This window comes from Lepisosteus platostomus, chromosome 9 (genome assembly GCF_059453375.1).
Source record: "Lepisosteus platostomus isolate fLepPlt1 chromosome 9, fLepPlt1.hap1, whole genome shotgun sequence".
NCBI lineage: Eukaryota > Metazoa > Chordata > Actinopteri > Semionotiformes > Lepisosteidae > Lepisosteus > Lepisosteus platostomus.
This window is the reverse complement of record NC_142619.1, coordinates 3,049,080-3,069,442: the sequence shown is the minus strand read 5'-3', so window position 1 is coordinate 3,069,442 and position 20,363 is coordinate 3,049,080. Positions and strand designations below refer to the sequence as shown.

General features: G+C 51.6%; 2 protein-coding genes and 1 long non-coding RNA gene across 6 annotated transcripts in view; 1 reads left to right on the top strand and 2 right to left on the bottom strand.

The window, feature by feature from the left end:
* The window catches only part of LOC148654388 (vesicular glutamate transporter 1-like), a 131,309-nt gene that overhangs the window by 27,993 nt on the left and 82,953 nt on the right, over positions 1 to 20,363 (bottom strand). The gene's annotated exons all lie outside the window — the stretch shown is intronic.
* On the bottom strand, positions 601 to 19,523 carry LOC148654391 (CD82 antigen-like). 4 transcript variants are annotated; one of them, XM_088646535.1, is made up of 9 exons: positions 19,340 to 19,523; positions 11,159 to 11,226; positions 10,765 to 10,837; positions 10,277 to 10,401; positions 9,687 to 9,761; positions 7,953 to 8,060; positions 5,870 to 6,211; positions 4,042 to 4,125; positions 601 to 1,007 (listed from the first exon to the last, which is right to left on the bottom strand). In XM_088646535.1, the coding sequence occupies exons 2-9, from the start codon at positions 11,222 to 11,224 to the stop codon at positions 930 to 932; spliced, it is 951 nt and encodes a 316-aa protein (XP_088502661.1). In that variant the 5' UTR covers positions 11,225 to 11,226; positions 19,340 to 19,523; the 3' UTR covers positions 601 to 929. The 4 variants fall into 4 exon arrangements, with proteins under 4 accessions (XP_088502661.1, XP_088502664.1, XP_088502662.1 ...); XM_088646538.1 differs by lacking the exon at positions 19,340 to 19,523 and adding an exon at positions 18,563 to 18,853; XM_088646536.1 differs by lacking the exon at positions 19,340 to 19,523 and adding an exon at positions 18,231 to 18,483.
* Positions 908 to 20,363, top strand: part of LOC148654383 (uncharacterized) — a 175,142-nt gene continuing 155,686 nt past the window's right edge. The window contains exon 1 of the long non-coding RNA XR_015941388.1: positions 908 to 1,035. This is a non-coding gene — a long non-coding RNA (uncharacterized LOC148654383). The remainder of the gene's footprint in view (positions 1,036 to 20,363) is intronic.

Genomic DNA, 20,363 nt, shown 5'->3' with positions numbered 1-20,363 from the left:
TTATAATCAGACTCCACTGACACTGACAGAGCAGGCTGAGACTCTCCAGGCTGGACTGGACTGACTGGACTGGGAGCTGGATTAGTTATGAACTGGGATTATAATCAAACTCCCACTGACACTGACAGAGCAGTCTGAGACTCTCCAGACTGGACTGGGAGCTGGATTGGTTCTGAACTGGGATTATAATCAGACTCCACTGACACTGACAAAGGAGTCTGAGACTCTCCAGGCTGGACTGGACTGACTGGACTGGGAGCTGGATTAGTTATGAACTGGGATTATAATCAGACTCCACTGACACTGACAGAGCAGTCTGAGACTCTCCAGGCTGGACTGGACTGACTGGACTGGAAGCTGGACTAGTTCTTCACTGGGATTATAATCAGACTCCACTGACACTGACAGAGCAGTCTGAGACTCTCCAGGCTGGACTGGACTGACTGGACTGGTTATGAACTGCGACTTTAATCAGACTACAGTGAATGTAGGATGTCAGTTTCTCTCTCAGTATTGAAGGACAAACACGACCCTATTTCTACAACTTCCCTAAAACATCATTGCTCTGCATATTAAACCAAACCCCAAAGAACAGCAGGAGACGGGACCAGTCATTTAATTCAAAAATAGGTACATTGGTTTAAATATACATCTGTTTACACACATATTACAAAGGCCATCATTCTCAAATGTATACAAAACATCAAAGAAAAAATCATAAAAAAACAACTCAACAGCAAAAAATATCTAAGAATGAAAACATCTTAAAATTATAGTACAAATAAGAAAACTGTTGTTTCTGCTCTTCGTGGTGAGGAATTGCACTTGGAATTCATCATTCAAGCGGATGAGTCCAATAACACTGCAGGATTCAGGGATGGGGTGGGAGAGACTCCGGGAATACTGGGATACTTCAGCATCAAAAGGGCTCAGGAGAAGCGAGTCAGCTTGTCGTAGTCCAGCTTGAACTGCCTATACAGATACATCGAAAGGATCATACCAAAGAGCTAGAGAGAGAAAGAGAGAGAGAGAGGGGTTAATACAGACACACTGACTGGACACTCCAGTACATTAACACTGCACTGAGAGAGAGGTTCATACAGACACACTGACTGGACACTCCAGTACATTAACACTGCACTGAGAGAGAGAGGGGTTAATACAGACACACTGACTGGACACTCCAGTACATTAACACTGCACTGAGAGAGAGAGGGTTCATACAGACACACTGACTGGACACTCCAGTACATTAACACTGCACTGAGAGAGAGAGGGGTTAATACAGACACACTGACTGGACACTCCAGTACATTAACACTGCACTGAGAGAGAGAGGGGTTCATACAGACACACTGACTGGACACTCCAGTACATTAACACTGCACTGAGAGAGAGGAGTTAATACAGACACACTGACTGGACACTCCAGTACATTAACACTGCACTGAGAGAGAGGGGTTAATACAGACACACTGACTGGACACTCCAGTACATTAACACTGCACTGAGAGAGAGAGGGGTTAATACAGACACACTGACTGGACACTCCAGTACATTAACACTGCACTGAGAGAGGGGTTAATGCACTGAGAGAGGGACAGTCTGTTTTACCTTGCCAATACTCAACATAAAAATCTCTGTGATGCAGAGAGAGACAAAGAGATCAAAGTCACAATCAGAGCCATGGAAAACAAGACAACACTACACAACACAGACCTCAGAACTACTCCAAGCACACAAATATGTAGTGAACCATTATAAACATAATGTTATGGATATTACACACACTGCATGCAGCAAGCGGCATAAGTAGGCACAAATTCTGACGTCACACCAGTCCACTCCACCACAATCACACTGTGCTTAATCACAATTCGACTGCACTCCAATCCGATCCACTCCAGGTTTTACAACATTACTCATCAAATTCCTATTGCAAACCAGCCTGATCCCGGCTTTTGCAACATCACCAATCAGCAGCTCATTGTAAGCACCGGTTTCATAACACTGTAAAACCTGGGGTGGATCGATCGGACTGCCATTATAAACCAGTGTGATCTGCCCCAGGTTTTGCAATGTTTATTGATCGGATTCCAACTACACACCCGTCTGATCCACTCCGGGTCTTACAATGTTATCAATCCGATTCCCATCGCATGCCAGTCGGATCCACTCCGGGTTTTACACCGCAGGTAATCAGATTTCCAAAGCATGCCTTTGTGTGACCCTCTCTCGAGGCTTGAAGTGCTTCTAATCACAGTCCCACTGCAGGCCAGCCTGATCCACTCCAGGCTTTACGGGCTACAGAGCTCTTGAAGAGCCCCCAGCCCCCAGAGTTGGAGTGGCCAGAGAGGCAGAGCACGCACACACTGGCACACTGGGACCTGGAGGGCTGAAAGAGCCTGTTCTCTGGAGCCGGGCGCCGACACAGAGAGAGACACATGAACACCAGCAGGCTGACACACTGGCAGAACTGAAAGAGAGGGGGGGGGGGTTGGGGGCAGGGTTGAAAAAGAGACACCGCCAGCTGTTTTAAACCCCCTCTCCCCCCCTGGTATAAATCCCACTGCCAGGGCAATCCAGTCCGGACCAGCCCGGGTTTTACAAAGTCTTCAGTAAGGCTCTCATTGTAAGCTTAATTACACTGTAAAACCTGGAGCGGATCAATCGGACTCCCGTTATAAACCAGCGTGGTCTGCTCTAGGCTTTATAGTGTTCTTAACTGGAATCCAACTACACGCCAGTCTGATCCGCTCCGGGTTCTACAGCGTGATCGATCCGATTCTCGTCGCGCGCCAGTCTGATCCGCTCCGGGTTTTACAGCGTGATCAATCCGATATCAATCCGTTATCAATCTCGTCGCGCGCCAGTCTGATCCGCTCCGGGTTTTCCAGCGTGATCGATCCGATTCTCGTCGCGCGCCAGTCTGATCCGCTCCGGGTTTTCCAGCGTGATCGATCCGATTCTCGTCGCGCGCCAGTCTGATCCGCTCCGGGTTTTCCAGCGTGATCGATCCGATTCTCGTCCCGCGCCAGTCTGATCCGCTCCGGGTTTTACAGCGTGATCGATCCGATTCTCGTCGCGCGCCAGTCTGATCCGCTCCGGGTTTTCCAGCGCGATCGATCCGATTCTCGTCCCGCGCCAGTCTGATCCGCTCCGGGTTTTACAGCGCGATCGATCCGATTCTCGTCGCGCGCCAGTCTGATCCGCTCCGGGTTTTACAGCGTGATCAATCCGATATCAATCCGTTATCAATCTCGTCGCGCGCCAGTCTGATCCGCTCCGGGTTTTCCAGCGTGATCGATCCGATTCTCGTCCCGCGCCAGTCTGATCCGCTCCGGGTTTTACAGCGTGATCGATCCGATTCTCGGCACGCGCCAGTCTGATCCGCTCCGGGTTTTACAGTGTGATCAATCCGATATCAATCCGTTATCAATATCGTCGCGCGCCAGTCTGATCCGCTCCGGGTCTTACAGCGTGATCGATCCGATTCTCGTCGCGCGCCAGTCTGATCCGCTCCGGGTTTTCCAGCGTGATCAATCCGTGTTATTAATCACGGCTCTAGGTCGTGCTCGTCAACCACCTTTGCTCATCATTACCGTTAACGAAGGGGAGCGCAGATTCCGATGAGTCTGCATGCCCCCCAGTCACACCACTGTATGACAGTAAAGTGACCATCACAACACCATATTACAGTAAAGTCATTATCACACCATTGTAGCAGCTGGGATCTGAACAGACACAAGCGATCTCTCGGCCTGCTCTCGCCTGTATCCTATAGGATAAGTCTGCAGCAGCTGGGCTCTGAACAGACACAAGCGATCTCTCGGCCTGCTCTCGCCTGTATCCTCTGGGACAAGTCTGCAGCAGCTGGGCTCTGAACAGACACAAGCGATCTCTCGGCCTCCTGTCGCCTGTATCCTCTGGGACAAGTCTGCAGCAGCTGGGCTCTGAACAGACACAAGCGATCTCTCGGCCTGCTCTCGCCTGTATCCCCCCCTGCTCCCTTGTGTGTTTCTGTCCGCTGGGCTGTCTCACCTCCACCGCGACCACAGCAGCACAGACTCCCAGGATCAGCGTGATGTTCTGCTTCAGCCAATTTGTAATGCCCAGCTTACAGCCCTGGAAAGAGAGAGTATACCGACTGTAATGTAGACGCTCATCTTCTCCTTATCCTTATCTTCATTCCACATTCTCATCGTCATCCTCCTCCTCACTTTCATTCTGATCCTCATCCTCATTCTCACAGAAATCTTCGTCCTCCTCCTCCTCCTCTTCCTCATTCTTATCCTCATTCTCAGCATCATTCTCAATCTCATCTTCATCTTAGTTCTCGTCCTCACCCTCATCCTCTTTCTCATCAGCCTCATCTTCATTCTCATCCTTGCCCTCATCCTCAGTCTCATCCTTTCTTTTCATCCTCATCTTCATCCTCAATCGCATCCTTTCTTATCCCAATCCTCACCCTCATCATCCTCATCTTCATCCTCAATCTCATCCTCTTTCTTATCCCAATCCTCACCCTCATCCTCTTACTCTTCATCCTCAATCTCATCCTCTTTCTTATCCCAATCCTCACCCTCATCATCCTCATCTTCATGCTCAATCTCATCCTCTTTCTTATCCCAATCCTCACCCTCATCCTCTTTCTCATCATCCTCATCTTCATTCTCATTCTTGTCCTCATCCTCAGTCTCATCCTTTCTTTTCATCCTCATCTTCATCCTCAATCGCATCCTCTTTCTTATCCCAATCCTCACCCTCATCCTTTCTCATCATCCTCATCTTCATTCTCATTCTTGTCCTCATCCTCAGTCTCATCCTTTCTTTTCATCCTCATCTTCATCCTCAATCGCATCCTCTTTCTTATCCCAATCCTCACCCTCATCATCCTCATCTTCATGCTCAATCTCATCCCCTTTCTTATCCCAATCCTCACCCTCATCCTCTTTCTCATCATCCTCATCTTCATTCTCATTCTTGTCCTCATCCTCAGTCTCATCCTTTCTTTTCATCCTCATCTTCATCCTCAATCGCATCCTCTTTCTTATCCCAATCCTCACCCTCATCATCCTCATCTTCATGCTCAATCTCATCCTCTTTCTTATCCCAATCCTCACCCTCATCCTCTTTCTCATCATCCTCATCTTCATTCTCATTCTTGTCCTCATCCTCAGTCTCATCCTTTCTTTTCATCCTCATCTTCATCCTCAATCGCATCCTCTTTCTTATCCCAATCCTCACCCTCATCATCCTCATCTTCATGCTCAATCTCATCCTCTTTCTTATCCCAATCCTCACCCTCATCCTCTTTCTCATCATCCTCATCTTCATTCTCATTCTTGTCCTCATCCTCAGTCTCATCCTTTCTTTTCATCCTCATCTTCATCCTCAATCGCATCCTCTTTCTTATCCCAATCCTCACCCTCATCATCCTCATCTTCATGCTCAATCTCATCCTCTTTCTTATCCCAATCCTCACCCTCATCATCCTCATCTTCATGCTCAATCTCATCCTCTTTCTTATCCCAATCCTCACTCTCATCCTCTTTCTCATCATCCTCATCTTCATTCTCATTCTTGTCCTCATCCTCAGTCTCATCCTTTCTTTTCATCCTCAATCTCATCCTCTTTCTTATCCCAATCCTCACCCTCATCATCCTCATCTTCATGCTCAATCTCATCCCCTTTCTTATCCCAATCCTCACCCTCATCCTCTTTCTCCTCCTCATTCCCCTCCTCATTCTCCTCCTCATTCCCCTCCTCATTCTCCTCCTCATTCCCCTCCTCATTCCCCTCCTCATTCCCCTCCTCATTCCCCTCCTCATTCCCCTCCTCATTCCCCTCATTCTCATTGGACGCTCACCTGTTCGTAAGGTTGTCCATGGCAGACCTGCCTTGGCGGAGAAGAGCTGGAGGGGTTGACAGGCGTGGAGGTGGTGGAATAAGTCTCTGAGCTGTTATCTCCATAAAGCTGCTCAGTGACGTTATACACGTCACCTGACTCGGTCATGTTATCACCCAAGAAATCCAGGACATCCAAGACACTTGAATTATTGCCATACACGTCACCCTGCTCAGTCTTGTCAGGGCCGTCACCCTGCTCAGTCTTGTTGTTGGTGACAGTCTGGCTCCCACGAATACAGGAACAGGCAAAGTGTTGTTTCTGGTGCCAGTCCTGAAAACTGTCCCAGCCACAGCACTGCATCTGAAAGAGACATAGATGTGCTTGAAGCCGCCACCCTCACAACGCCGTATTACAGTAAAGTCACTGTCGCACCACTGGATGACAGTAAAGTGACCCTCACAACGCCGTATTACAGTAAAGTCACTGTCACACCACTGGATGACAGTAAAGTGACCCTCACAACGCCGTATTACAGTAAAGTCACTGTCGCACCACTGGGTGACAGTAAAGTGACCCTCACAACACCGTATTACAGTAAAGTCACTGTCACACCACTGGATGACAGTAAAGTGACCCTCACAACGCCGTATTACAGTAAAGTCACTGTCACACCACTGTATGACAGTAAAGTGACCCTCACAACACCGTATTACAGTAAAGTCACTGTCGCACCACCGGATGACAGTAAAGTGACCCTCACAACGCCGTATTACAGTAAAGTCACTGTCACACCACCGGATGACAGTAAAGTGACCCTCACAACGCCGTATTACAGTAAAGTCACTGTCACACCACTGTATTAGAGTAAAGTCACTCTCACAACACCGTATTACAGTAAAGTCACTGTCACACCACCGGATGACAGTAAAGTGACCCTCACAACGCCGTATTACAGTAAAGTCACTGTCACACCACTGGATGACAGTAAAGTGACCCTCACAACGCCGTATTACAGTAAAGTCACTGTCACACCACTGTATGACAGTAAAGTGACCCTCACAACGCCGTATTACAGTAAAGTCACTGTCACACCACTGGATGACAGTAAAGTGACCCTCACAACACCATATTACAGTAAAGTCACTGTCACACCACTGTATGACAGTAAAGTGACCCTCACAACACCGTATTACAGTAAAGTCACTGTCACACCACTGGATGACAGTAAAGTGACCCTCACAACGCCGTATTACAGTAAAGTCACTGTCACACCACTGTATGACAGTAAAGTGACCCTCACAACGCCGTATTACAGTAAAGTCACTGTCACACCACTGTATGACAGTAAAGTGACCCTCACAACGCCGTATTACAGTAAAGTCACTGTCACACCACTATATGACAGTAAAGTGACCCTCACAACACCATGTTACAGTAAAGTCACTATCACACCACTGTATTAGAGTACAGTCATTATCACACCACTGTATTAGAGTACAGTCACTCTCACACCACTGTATTAGAGTAAAGTCACTGTCACACCACCGTATTACAGTAAAGTCATTATCACACCACAGTATTAGAGTAAAGTCATTATCACAACACCGTATTACAATAAAGTCACTATCACACCACTGTATGACAGTAAAGTGACCCTCACAACACCATATTACAGTAAAGTCACTGTCACACCACTGTATTAGAGTAAAGTCATTATCACAACACCATATTACAGTAAAGTCATTATCACAACACTGTATTAGAGTAAAGTCACTGTCACACCACCTTATTACAGTAAAGTCATTATCACACCACTGTATTAGAGTAAAGTCATTATCACACGACTTAATTACAGTAAAGCCACTGTAATAACACTGTATTGCAGTAAAGTCACCATTACACCAATATATTAGAGTACAGTCACCATTCCTCTAATTAATTACAGTACAGTCACTATTTCATCACTGTATTACAGTACACTACTATCACATCGCTGAATTATAGTAAGGTCACTGTCACTAGTAAACTACAGTAAAGTCACTGTCAGACCACTGTAGAACTGTGCAGTGCAAGACTGCGCTCCTACAGTATGTTACAGTACCTGTCTCTGTACAAATTCCAGGGTCGGCTCAAAATGCTTCATTTCAGAATTTTCGTCCCCAAAACCAGCGATGAGCTGTTTCACAGCTTTCTGCATTCTGCTTTCCACCTGGGAGAGAGAGACAGACTTGATAAAATACCACGGAGACAATTTTGTTTTCCATTCTTCATTTGTGTCACGACTGTTCCAAGAAAGTTTATCGAGATCGGCTCGATACCAATCACGTTCAATCAGACCAAGCAGTCTGATCCCTCGATCCATTTTCTAACCACTTGTTCGGGGTCAGGGTCTTGGGGTAGCAGGGGACAAGACAGGGTAAACCCTGAACAAACACACACACACACACACACACACACACACACACACACACACCAGGGCCAGTCCATCACAGGACACACACACACAGACACACACACACACACACCAGGGCCAGTCCATCACAGGATACACACACACACTCACACCAGGGCCAGTCCATCACAAGACACACACACACACACTCACACCAGGGCCAGTCCATCACAGGACACACACACACACACACACACACACACACACACACACACACACACACACACCAGGGCCAGTTCATCACAGGACACACACAGACACACTCACACCAGGGCCAGTCCATCACAGGATACACACACACACTCACACCAGGGCCAGTCCATCACAGGATACACACAGACACACTCACACCAGGGCCAGTCCATCACAGGACACACACACACACACACACACACACACACACACACACACACACACACACACACCAGGGCCAGTTCATCACAGGACACACACAGACACACTCACACCAGGGCCAGTCCATCACAGGATACACACACACACTCACACCAGGGCCAGTCCATCACAGGACACACACAGACACACTCACACCAGGGCCAGTTCATCACAGGACACACACACACACACACACACACACACACACACACACACACACACACACACACACACACACACCAGGGCCAGTTCATCACAGGACACACACAGACACACTCACACCAGGGCCAGTCCATCACAGGATACACACACACACTCACACCAGGGCCAGTCCATCACAGGACACACACAGACACACTCACACCAGGGCCAGTTCATCACAGGACACACACACACTCACACCAGGGCCAGTTCATCACAGGACACACACATACACACACACTCACACCAGGGCCAGTCCATCACAGGACACACACACACTCACACACTCACACCAGGGCCAGTCCATCACAGGACACACACAGACACACACACACTCACACCAGGGCCAGTTCATCACAGGACACACACATACACACACACTCACACCAGGGCCAGTCCATCACAGGACACACACACACTCACACACTCACACCAGGGCCAGTCCATCACAGGACTCACACGCACACACACACACACCAGGGCCAGTCCATCACAGGACTCACACGCTGGGGTGTGTTTTCCCAGAAGCCAATTTACCTGCCAGCGTGTCTTTGGACTGTGGGAGGAAACCGGAGCTCCCAACTTTAATGCAATGCGATTAAGGGGAGAGCATGCAAACTCCACCCAGACAGCACCCAGGCAACTGAACCCAGGGCCCCAGCAGCACTGGCAGTACGGTTAACCCCTGCACCACCGTGCCGCCCAGTGAGTCTGCTATTAGCTAGTGTTTGCTACTGTTCTCCTTCGTCTCCACCTTATCGCTGCCTTCATCATCCTCGAGTGTCTCACCGTCTTCCACTGCGTATACAGGAGAATTCCCCCGATGATCTGAGAAGCCAGCAGCAGGACCAGCAAGAAGAAATACTGCAAAAGAACAGGAGCCTAAGATCAGCGGTCCGCAATCTACTGCCCGCAATCCAGTATCCACGTGTAAAAGACCATCACCGGTTCACTGGTTCTGTGTCTGAAATCGCACAGCGCTCGTCTGCTGGTCTCCATATGAGTGGGCCAATAACGTTCCCACACAAGGTGCCCCTTATTTTCTCGGCTGCTCCACACTGGCTAAGCAGTGGGACTCCAGATTCATCAAGTCTTCACAGTCTCAGTGTCACAATACTACAAGACCGGACAAGCCCCCAGCTACGTCCTGACAGCCAATCAATTAATCAATTAAATGCCGTCAGGGCTCCCTAATTAGTCATTACAAATTGAGAATAACACAATGAACAAGTACGATAATAAACTGTTGACATGTCTAGTTTCAAGTTCAGTTGCTCCAGTTGGCAATTCATTCAATTACTACAATAGTAATATTAATTAGAGTTAATCCATTAACTGCCACCTGGCAACTTCAACTGTCTCAGTACTGGAGGACTCACCATTCCCAGCATGCACCGCACCTCCTTCAAGGCACCCAGACACCCGAAGAACCCGATCGCCATGGTGAAGACCCCGCCCCCCGCCAGGATGTATGAAAAGAAGGAGAGAGAGACTGGGGGAGAGACTGCAATAAAGACAGTGAGAGGGGTTAATACAGACACACTGACTGGACACTCCAGTACATGAACACTGCACTGAGAGAGAGAGGGGTTCATACACACACACTGACTGGACACTCCAGTACATTAACACTGCACTGAGAGAGAGAGGGGTTAATACAGACACACTGACTGGACACTCCAGTACATTAACACTGCACTGAGAGAGAGAGGGGTTCATACACACACACTGACTGGACACTCCAGTACATTAACACTGCACTGAGAGAGAGAGGGGTTAATACACACACTGACTGGACACTCCAGTACATTAACACTGCACTAAGAGAGGGACAAAATATTTAAACTGAAAATGTAAAAATACTTACAAATTATGGAAATGAAGGTGGTTTCATCAAACAAAATCCAGAGCCCAAGAGAAAGTAATGTTGCTCCTAGAATCTGAGAGAGAGAGGGGTTAATACAGACACACTGACTGGACACTACAATACATCTGGATAACAAAGATCATTATGTTAACAGAAGCAGCACAGAGGAGAGCCATTCTGAACCAGCAGCCCCACTACACACAGCGGAGCAGGTGGAGAAGTGAGACTGCAGCTTCACCAGTCGAATTACCGAGCAACATTAAGAGTCTAGAACTACATCTCCCAGCAACCCCCGGGCCCCTGACTCACTGCCGACAGGTGCACGCTGGGAGGTCTTTTTTTTTTCCTTCGTTCTCTACAATTTCCGAGCAGAGTGTCGGCACAGCATACTTACGAAGAAGAAGAGGTTGAACAGGAAGAGGAAATACTTGGTGAAATCGATACACGCCTTGGATCCCATGGCTGCAAAAAACGAAAAAACACCAAACATTAAGAATGGTAAAGCCGACTGACTGACTGACTGACTGATTGATTGATTGATTGATTGATTGATTGATTGATTGGTGAGGAAACAGTGCCTCCTATCCTTGCCCTGGCAGAGTGGGAAAACCGAGGTGCACGCGGCTACTAGGAAGAGGAACGCAGGATGAGAGCCCAGGTGCTGAAATAAAGACAGTTGCAACTCTGACATTTCTGTTCATTTTAAGAGAGTGGAAACCGCATGGAAGTGCAGGCTCTCCTGTACACAGAGGGGGGTGGGGGTGGGGAACAAGCTGCCCGGCCCTGTGGTTGAAGCCGATACCCTGGCTTCTCTCAAGATCAAGAGCTGGCTGAGACTAACCACCAAAAGGCTTTGGGCTGAAGGGTCTCCCCTCATCTGTAACTGTTCCCATGATCGATCTCGGATCGCAAAGGCTCAGCCAATGGCATGCCCTGTTTAAGTTTCCGTGGCGACAACGGCACCCTGCGTGTGCAGTATTTCCTCTTTCAGAGAGGATGTTGCTCTGCGGTGAGAGGAAGTTGTGGTCCACACCAACCTAACAGCTCCCCTGTGGCGCCCCGAGACCAGGACTCTCTGATGTGAGAGACGCAGGACGCAGGGTTAGAAGCAAAGGCCGAGCTGATGGTTTATATACCCGGTTGATCGAGGGCAGTGAAGCTCACTGAAATATAGCACGCAATAGCGAAATCACAGTCAACCTGCTCCTCTCACACGACTGCTTCATCCTGGAGACTACAGTGCGGAAATCACAGGGAAAAAACAACAAATACGAGGTCCAGCATCAGAACACAGCCTGAACACACACACACAGACACACCAGGACCAGTCCATCACAGGACACACACACACACACACACACACACACACACACACACACACACACACACACTCTCACACCAGGGCCAGTCCATTACAGGACACACACACACACACACACACACACACACACACACACACACTCTCACACCAGGGCCAGTCCATTACAGGACACACACAGATACACACACTCTCACACCAGGGCCAGTCCATCAGAGGACACACACAGACACACACACTCTCACACCAGGGCCAGTCCATCAGAGGACACACACAGACACACACACACACTCACACCAGGGCCAGTCCATCAGAGGACACACACAGACACACACACACACTCACACCAGGGCCAGTCCATCACAGGACACACACAGACACACACACACACTCACACCAGGGCCAGTCCATCACAGGACACACACACACACACACACACACACACACACACACACACACACACACACCAGGGCCAGTCCATCAGAGGACACACACAGACACACACACACACTCACACCAGAGCCAGTCCATCAGAGGACACACATAGACACACACACACTCACACCAGAGCCAGTCCATCAGAGGACACACACAGATACACACACTCTCACACCAGGGCCCGTCCATCAGAGGACACACACAGACTCTCACACACACACACACACACACCAGGGCCGGTTTTCCCAGAAGCGAATAAACTTTCCAGCGTGTCTCTCGACCGCGGGAGGAAACCAGAGCACCTGGGGGAAACCCACATTAACGCGTGGAGAACGTGCAAACTCCACACAGACAGCACCCCGGGGCCCGGAATCGATCCCAGGGCAGAAACGCTCACTGCTGCACCGCTGGGCCGGCCCTCCAACACACACAAAAAAAAAAACCGAATCACTGAAACAGAATCCTGCTCATATTTTAAACCAGCCACCCCTTACATGTAGTCCGGTCGGTCGCAGGACTTGCAAAAACCGGCACTCCTGTCCCTTTCCCAGGGAGCCTCTCGAACCGTCAAGCGATGTTCAGGAACTGAGCCTCGCTGCGTCACGGCAGGACGATGGTGTTCAGTGACTAAACGCCCATTTCGGCCGTCTGTCAGCTCAGGTCGGTGAACGCGCTTGCGTTCGCTCTGAACACCCCCCCCCCCTCCCCCTCCCCCACCTGCAGAGCGCCGCTACGTGCGTCAGTGTCCGGCCACCCTTACCACCGCCAACCAAGATGCACCCTGGGAGAGAGGACGTCAGCGACCACTTCCTGAGCGGCGAGAGAGAAAAGGCAGATCGGGCCGATCAGAAGGGGCCCGTTCTGTCGCCATGGCGGCCGGGGTATAAACAGGGCCCTCTGCGGTGGTCCACCAAGAATAGGACAGTGGCGGGAGAAGAGCCGACGCTCTTAAAGAAACGCGCCGAGTCCAGTCCCCCCTGGCCTAAACGCAGCGGAGGTCCGGAAGCCGGAGACGCGGATCCGAAGTCGTTCGTCTCGGCGAGAGAAGGAGTTCAGGGTCGGAGGGGTTCAGCTGACGGGAAAGGCGGGAGCAAAAAAGGATCAGGCAGGTGGTCCGTGCTGTTGCAGAGGAATGACTTGAGTGGTTTTTTTCCCCTGCCTGATTGGAGACCAGCTGGGGCCAGGCTTGAAGATGCCCCGTTCCGTAGGACACAGCAAGGCCAAGGGTGGTGATTCCAGTCTCCGGGAGCCCCGTCCTCTCGGTCCAGTTTCCCCCAGAGTCTCATCCGGGCTTTTCGTGGAGAATCTGCCCCGAGAGACCCGGGATTCCCACGGACACGGCTCAGAGGAACTGGGTCTCTTCGGTCCTGGAGAGCTCAATAGGAATTCCTTACACTTGAATGGCGCCTGTCCGGACCCGGCACTCAGAGCTCTTCCCAGGTCAGGGGGAATCCTGCTACCCCCACCAGTGTGCAGCCCCACCTGGATGATGCTCCAGTCCTCTCCCACACACCAGCTCTCAGTGGGGAGGAGAGCAGAGGGATGAAGCCAGTTCAGAGAGGGGGGTTATTAGGAGGCCATGATGGGTAAAGGCCAGGGGGGGAATTTGGCCAGGACACTGGGGTAACACCCCTACTCTTGTCGAGAGACACCCCGGGATTGTTAATGACCACAGAGAGTCAGGACCTCGGTTTTACGTCTCGTCTGAAGGACGGCGCCTGTTTACAGTCTAGTGTCCCCGTCACTATACTGGGGCATGAGGACCCACACAGACCGCAGGGTGAGCGCCCCCTGCTGGCCCCACTCACACCAAATGAGAATGAGACAGTGGGGGAAGGAAGGACTTGAATGTAAGAAAGGGGACAGATGACAGGAGCAGTTAATTGGTTAATTGGCCAGCTCAAGGGAGGGGCTGCTGGCAGAGCCCGGCTCAAGGACGGGTCGAGGGCAGGCGCTCCGGGACCGAGAGTGAGCGCACGGCCCTGCGGTCACGATTCCGGGTCGAGCACAGCGGCGGAGCAGCGACAGCTGAAAACAGGAAACATCTTTGCAGAGCGTGTCAGGGGTGGAGAGGCAGCGAGGAGGACGAGAGAGGGGAAACGACCGGCCTGCCAGCTCTTCGGCGCTGCTGCTCGGCGGGACGGGTTTCTGTGGAGGAGCTGTCCTGGGTTCGAGGCTCAGCTCGCCCTGCCCCCCGCTCGGTCTCCGTGCACGGCTCGGGCCCAGGAGCTCAGCGCTGTGCAGCAGAGCTCTGCCGACAGGAAACCAGCCTGACTGAAATAAACCCTGTGAGAGCCTGCAGGTGTCCTCGCTTCTCCTGCTGGGTATCGGTCACGTCTCACTGCCTCCTCTCTCTCTGTGTCTCTGTTTCTTCCATCAGCTCCTCTCCTCTCTCTCTCTCCTGTCCACATCTCTCTCCTCTGTCTCTGTGTCTCTGTTTGTTCCATCAACTCCTCTCCTCTCTCTCTCTCCTGTCCACACCTCTCTCCTCTCTCTCTGTGTCTCTGTTTCTTCCATCAGCTCCTTTCCTCTCTCTCTCTCCTGTCCACATCTCTCTCCTCTCTCTCTGTGTGTCTGTTTCTTCCATCAACTCCTCTCTAATCTCCTCTCTCTCTCTGTGTCTCTGTTTCTTCCATCACCTCCTCTCTTCTGTCCACATCTCTCTCCTCTCTCTCTGTCTCTGTTTCTGTTTCTTCCATCAACCCCTCTCTCCTCTCCTCTCTCTCTCTCTTCTGTCCACATCTCTCTCCTCTCTCTCTGTCTCTGTTTCTTCCATCAACCCCTCTCTCCTCTCCTCTCTCTCTCTCTTCTGTCCACATCTCTCTCCTCTCTCTCTGTCGTTCACCCCACCCCCCTCTGTTCATGTTTACATCGCTCTGCTGCTCTCGATCCGTCACCCCTCCCTTGCTTGTGGTCTGAGCAGGTGTGCCCCAGTGACTCCCTCAGACACCGGGAGAGATGAAACACAGGTCAGGCACAGCCCCACCCCACCTCTCCCCCAGCCCACGCACACATTTCGGTGCTGTCAGTGAGTCTCCCGGTGCACAGCAGTCTGATCCACTCCTGTCTTTACAGTGCTGTCAGTCAGACTCCCAGTGCACAGCAGTCTGATCCACTCCTGTCTTTACAGTGCTGTCAGTCAGACTCCCAGTCCACAGCAGTCTGATCCACTCCTGTCTTTACAGGGCTGTCAGTGAGAGTCCCGGTGCACAGCAGTCTGATCCACTCCTGTCTTTACAGTGCTGTCAGTGAGACTCCCAGTGCACAGCAGTCTGATCCACTCCTGTCTTTACAGGGCTGTCAGTCAGACTCCCAGTGCACAGCAGTCTGATCCACTCCTGTCTTTACAGTGCTGTCAGTGAGACTCCCGGTGCACAGCAGTCTGATCCACTCCTGTCTTTACAGTGCTGTCAGTGAGACTCCCGGTGCACAGCAGTCTGATCCACTCCTGTCTTTACAGTGCTGTCAGTGAGAGTCCCGGTGCACAGCAGTCTGATCCACTCCTGTCTTTACAGTGCTGTCAGTGAGTGTCCCGGTGCACAGCAGTCTGATCCACTCCTGTCTTTACAGTGCTGTCAGTGAGAGTCCCGGTGCACAGCAGTCTGATCCACTCCTGTCTTTACAGTGCTGTCAGTGAGAGTCCCGGTGCACAGCAGTCTGATCCACTCCTGTCTTTACAGTGCTGTCAGTGAGAGTCCCGGTGCACAGCAGTCTGATCCACTCCTGTCTTTACAGTGCTGTCAGTGAGAGTCCCGGTGCACAGCAGTCTGATCCACTCCTGTCTTTACAGTGCTGTCAGTGAGAGTCCCGGTGCACAGCAGTCTGATCCACTCCTGTCTTTACAGTGCTGTCAGTGAGAGTCCCGGTGCACAGCAGTCTGATCCACTCCTGTCTTTACAGTGCTGTCAGTGAGAGTCCCAGTGCACAGCAGTCTGATCCACTCCTGTCTTTACAGTGCTGTAAGTCAGACTCCCAGTGCACAGCAGTCTGATCCACTCCTGTCTTTACAGTGCTGTCAGTGAGACTCCCGGTGCACAGCAGTCTGATCCACTCCTGTCTTTACAGTGCTGTCAGTGAGAGTCCCGGTGCACAGCAGTCTGATCCACTCCTGTCTTTACAGTGCTGTCAGTGAGACTCCCGGTGCACAGCAGTCTGATCCACTCCTGTCTTTACAGTGCTGTCAGTGAGACTCCCGGTGCACAGCAGTCTGATCCACTCCTGTCTTTACAGTGCTGTCAGTGAGAGTCCCGGTGCACAGCAGTCTGATCCACTCCTGTCTTTACAGTGCTGTCAGTGAGACTCCCGGTGCACAGCAGTCTGATCCACTCCTGTCTTTACAGTGCTGTCAGTCAGACTCCCGGTGCACAGCAGTCTGATCCACTCCTGTCTTTACAGTGCTGTCAGTCAGACTCCCGGTGCACAGCAGTCTGATCCACTCCTGTCTTTACAGTGCTGTCAGTGAGAGTCCCGGTGCACAGCAGTCTGATCCACTCCTGTCTTTACAGTGCTGTCAGTGAGAGTCTCGATGCACAGCAGTCTGATCCACTACTGTCTTTACAGTGCTGTCAGTGAGTCTCCCGGTGCACAGCAGTCTGATCCACTCCTGTCTTTACAGTGCTGTCTGTGAGAGTCCCGGTGCACAGCAGTCTGATCCACTCCTGTCTTTACAGTGCTGTCAGTCAGACTCCCAGTGCACAGCAGTCTGATCCACTCCTGTCTTTACAGTGCTGTCAGTGAGACTCCCAGTGCACAGCAGTCTGATCCACTCCTGTCTTTACAGTGCTGTCAGTGAGAGTCCCGGTGCACAGCAGTCTGATCCACTCCTGTCTTTACAGTGCTGTCAGTGAGAGTCCCGGTGCACAGCAGTCTGATCCACTCCTGTCTTTACAGTGCTGTCAGTGAGAGTCCCGGTGCACAGCAGTCTGATCCACTCCTGTCTTTACAGTGCTGTCAGTGAGAGTCCCGGTGTACAGCAGTCTGATCCACTCCTGTCTTTACAGTGCTGTCAGTGAGAGTCCCGGTGCACAGCAGTCTGATCCACTCCTGTCTTTACAGTGCTGTCAGTCAGACTCCTGCTGCACAGCAGTCTGATCCTGGGCTGGATCCGATAGACAACACTGTAAAACAGAACTGCGGGAATCTGGCAGACAAGACTGTAAAACCCGGAGTGGATCACACTGCTGTGCACTGGGAATCTCACTGACAGGCTGAACCATTTGCCATCATTCCTTATATAAGGATGTATTGTGCATATATATACATACGTGTCCTGTATGCAATTCATATGTACAGTCTGAGAGTCGAGCACCATGTTGATTGGGTTGGGACCGCGGGGGTGTCGAGTGTCTCTCTGCGCTCAGGACCGTTCAAGACGCCGGATTAAATGACTGACTGCTGAAATATTAACCCAGGTAACCAGACCTGTGGCTCTGAATATGAAAAGCAGGGCTCGGTGTATCGAAACACGCCGCCCGTCACACGCTCTGTTCAGCGCCTCAAACACTACCCCCCCTCCCAACACACACACACACACAAACACATTTTGAAACTTGAACTTTGGTATGCAGCTACATCTCGGACACCACGAGTTAGTCGATTTTTTTAAAACCTTTTTTAAAACACAAGCAGCGGGAGGGTCGAATTCCTCGCCCCGGAGAGACGAATTTTTTACAGACGAAAACAACCCCCAACACAACAAAAAAACACAAACCGCCAAGTTCGCAGCGGTGCAGGCGACCAGGGCGAGCCGAGCCGAGCCGAGCCGGGCGCGTCGGGTTTCGTTACTTTTCCGCTGGAGAGAAACCTCCGCTTTTTCCTCCCCTCCGCTCGCACCTCTCCGGGGTGACGGTAGACCGACAGACGGAGGTGTATAACACGGCTTTCGCAGGTGGCGAGTTAACCGTGACGAAGTCTGCACACACACTCACACACACACACCCAGGGCGCTCTCACGCAGAAAAAAAAAGACCGCCCCGCAAGCGTGAGCAATATCCTCTCCGTTTCATCACTTCTCTCGACGTGTTTTCCCCAAACACGTTATACCTTCCACTGCTGCGAGACGCGTTGTCGCGGCTCCACTCCACTCCACGGACGCGCGCGCCGCGGCGTGGGAGCGTGGGACCTGCCCTGTCCCGTCTCTCTCCCTCTCTCGCTCGCTCGCTCGACGCTCTGAGACGACCCGGCTCAAGCCGTGAGGCAGACGGCACACGTTTCAGCCTGAAGCCAGGCAACGTGCATCAGACACCCTCCCCCCCCACCAAGACACCCCACTGCACGGGACGGACTTGGGGCCGGGCGGCGGTGTCACCCAGTGCACCCAAACCCCACTCGCCCAACCGCGGAGCGTAACTCCGGATGGATGGCCGTGCCTCGCACCGTCTCTCTCTCTCTCACTCACTCACACACACACACACACAGGGCCAGTCCATCACAGGACACACACACACACACACCACACACAGCTCCAGGACGACACCGGTGAGCTCTCCACACACACACACACACACACACACACACACACACACACCAGGGCCAGTCCATCACAGGACACACATACACACACACACACACAGCTCCAGGACGACACCGGTGAGCTCTCCACACACACACACGCGCGCACACATACACACACACACCACCTGCTATTATAAAAACGAAGCCTTTCACGGCGGGCGGAGTTCGGGCCGGGCCGCTGCCGATAAGAGGCAGATTCCGTTATCTGCCCCGGGCTCCATGCAGTTGCCCCGGGGGGGGGGTCCGGGCTCGGTGACCTCCCCGCCCTCGTCACTGACCCGGTATACCGGCTTCGGCTTCACTGACCTCTCAGGCTGGACACGGCCACGGCGCGGACAGGTCACGTCCTTCCCCACGCGAACGGCTCGGCTCGGCTCTGCTCCGACACTCGTGAGCGGGACGGCGGCGTGGAGCTGCTGGCTGGTGCCTGGTGGTGTGTCGCTCGTACTGTTGCTGCTATCTGAACCCCACGCTGTCAATCAGTGACGACAGAGGAAAAGAGTGGTTTTTTTTAGACGTTCTAGAGAGAGAGAGAGAGGAGGGGAAAAAAGTTTAACCTGTTTTGGGTTTTCCGCTCAACTTCCGAGCTCGCATTTCCTTCCTTCTTTCGCTTGTTTTGGGGGGGACTTTTCTGCTACGCCTGTGCGCCCCTTGCATCTCTCTGCCTCCTTCGCTATCTCTCCCCACACCGCCCAAAGCAGCTGGCCTCTCCCCCCGCTCGGCCTGAGCCGTCGCCTGGGGGGTTTAGTTTGGATTCCCCACGTTGTGCTCCGACCCGACGCCGTTTCCCGGCCCCGCTCCGCGCCGCATCCCCGTGAAGCTGCTGCCCGGCGCTCCCAGCGACCACAGACGCGCCGGTCCGCCCCTCCCGCCGGTCCCGGAGCGGCCCGAGCGACTGCCCCGGCCCGGGTTCCGACCCGCCGTCTTCCAGCTGCAGGGCCGCTGCCTGAAGACGGACTTCCAGGCTGTCCCACACCGCTGCTGCATTACAGCACACTGCGGGCTGCCAGGCTGTCTGCGAGCGAATGACAGGGTATGACACAGTGCATTCTGGTGTATAACAGTTTAATACAGTATATATAACACAGCTCATCATGGTGTATAACAGTTTAATACAGTATATATAACACAGTTCGTCATGGTGTATAAGTTTAATACAGTATATATAACACAGTTCGTCATGGTGTGTAACAGTTTAATACAGTATATATAACACAGCTCATCATGGTGTGTAACAGTTTAATACAGTATATATAACACAGTTCATCATGGTGTGTAACAGTTTAATACAGTATATATAACACAGTTCATCATGGTGTGTAACAGTTTA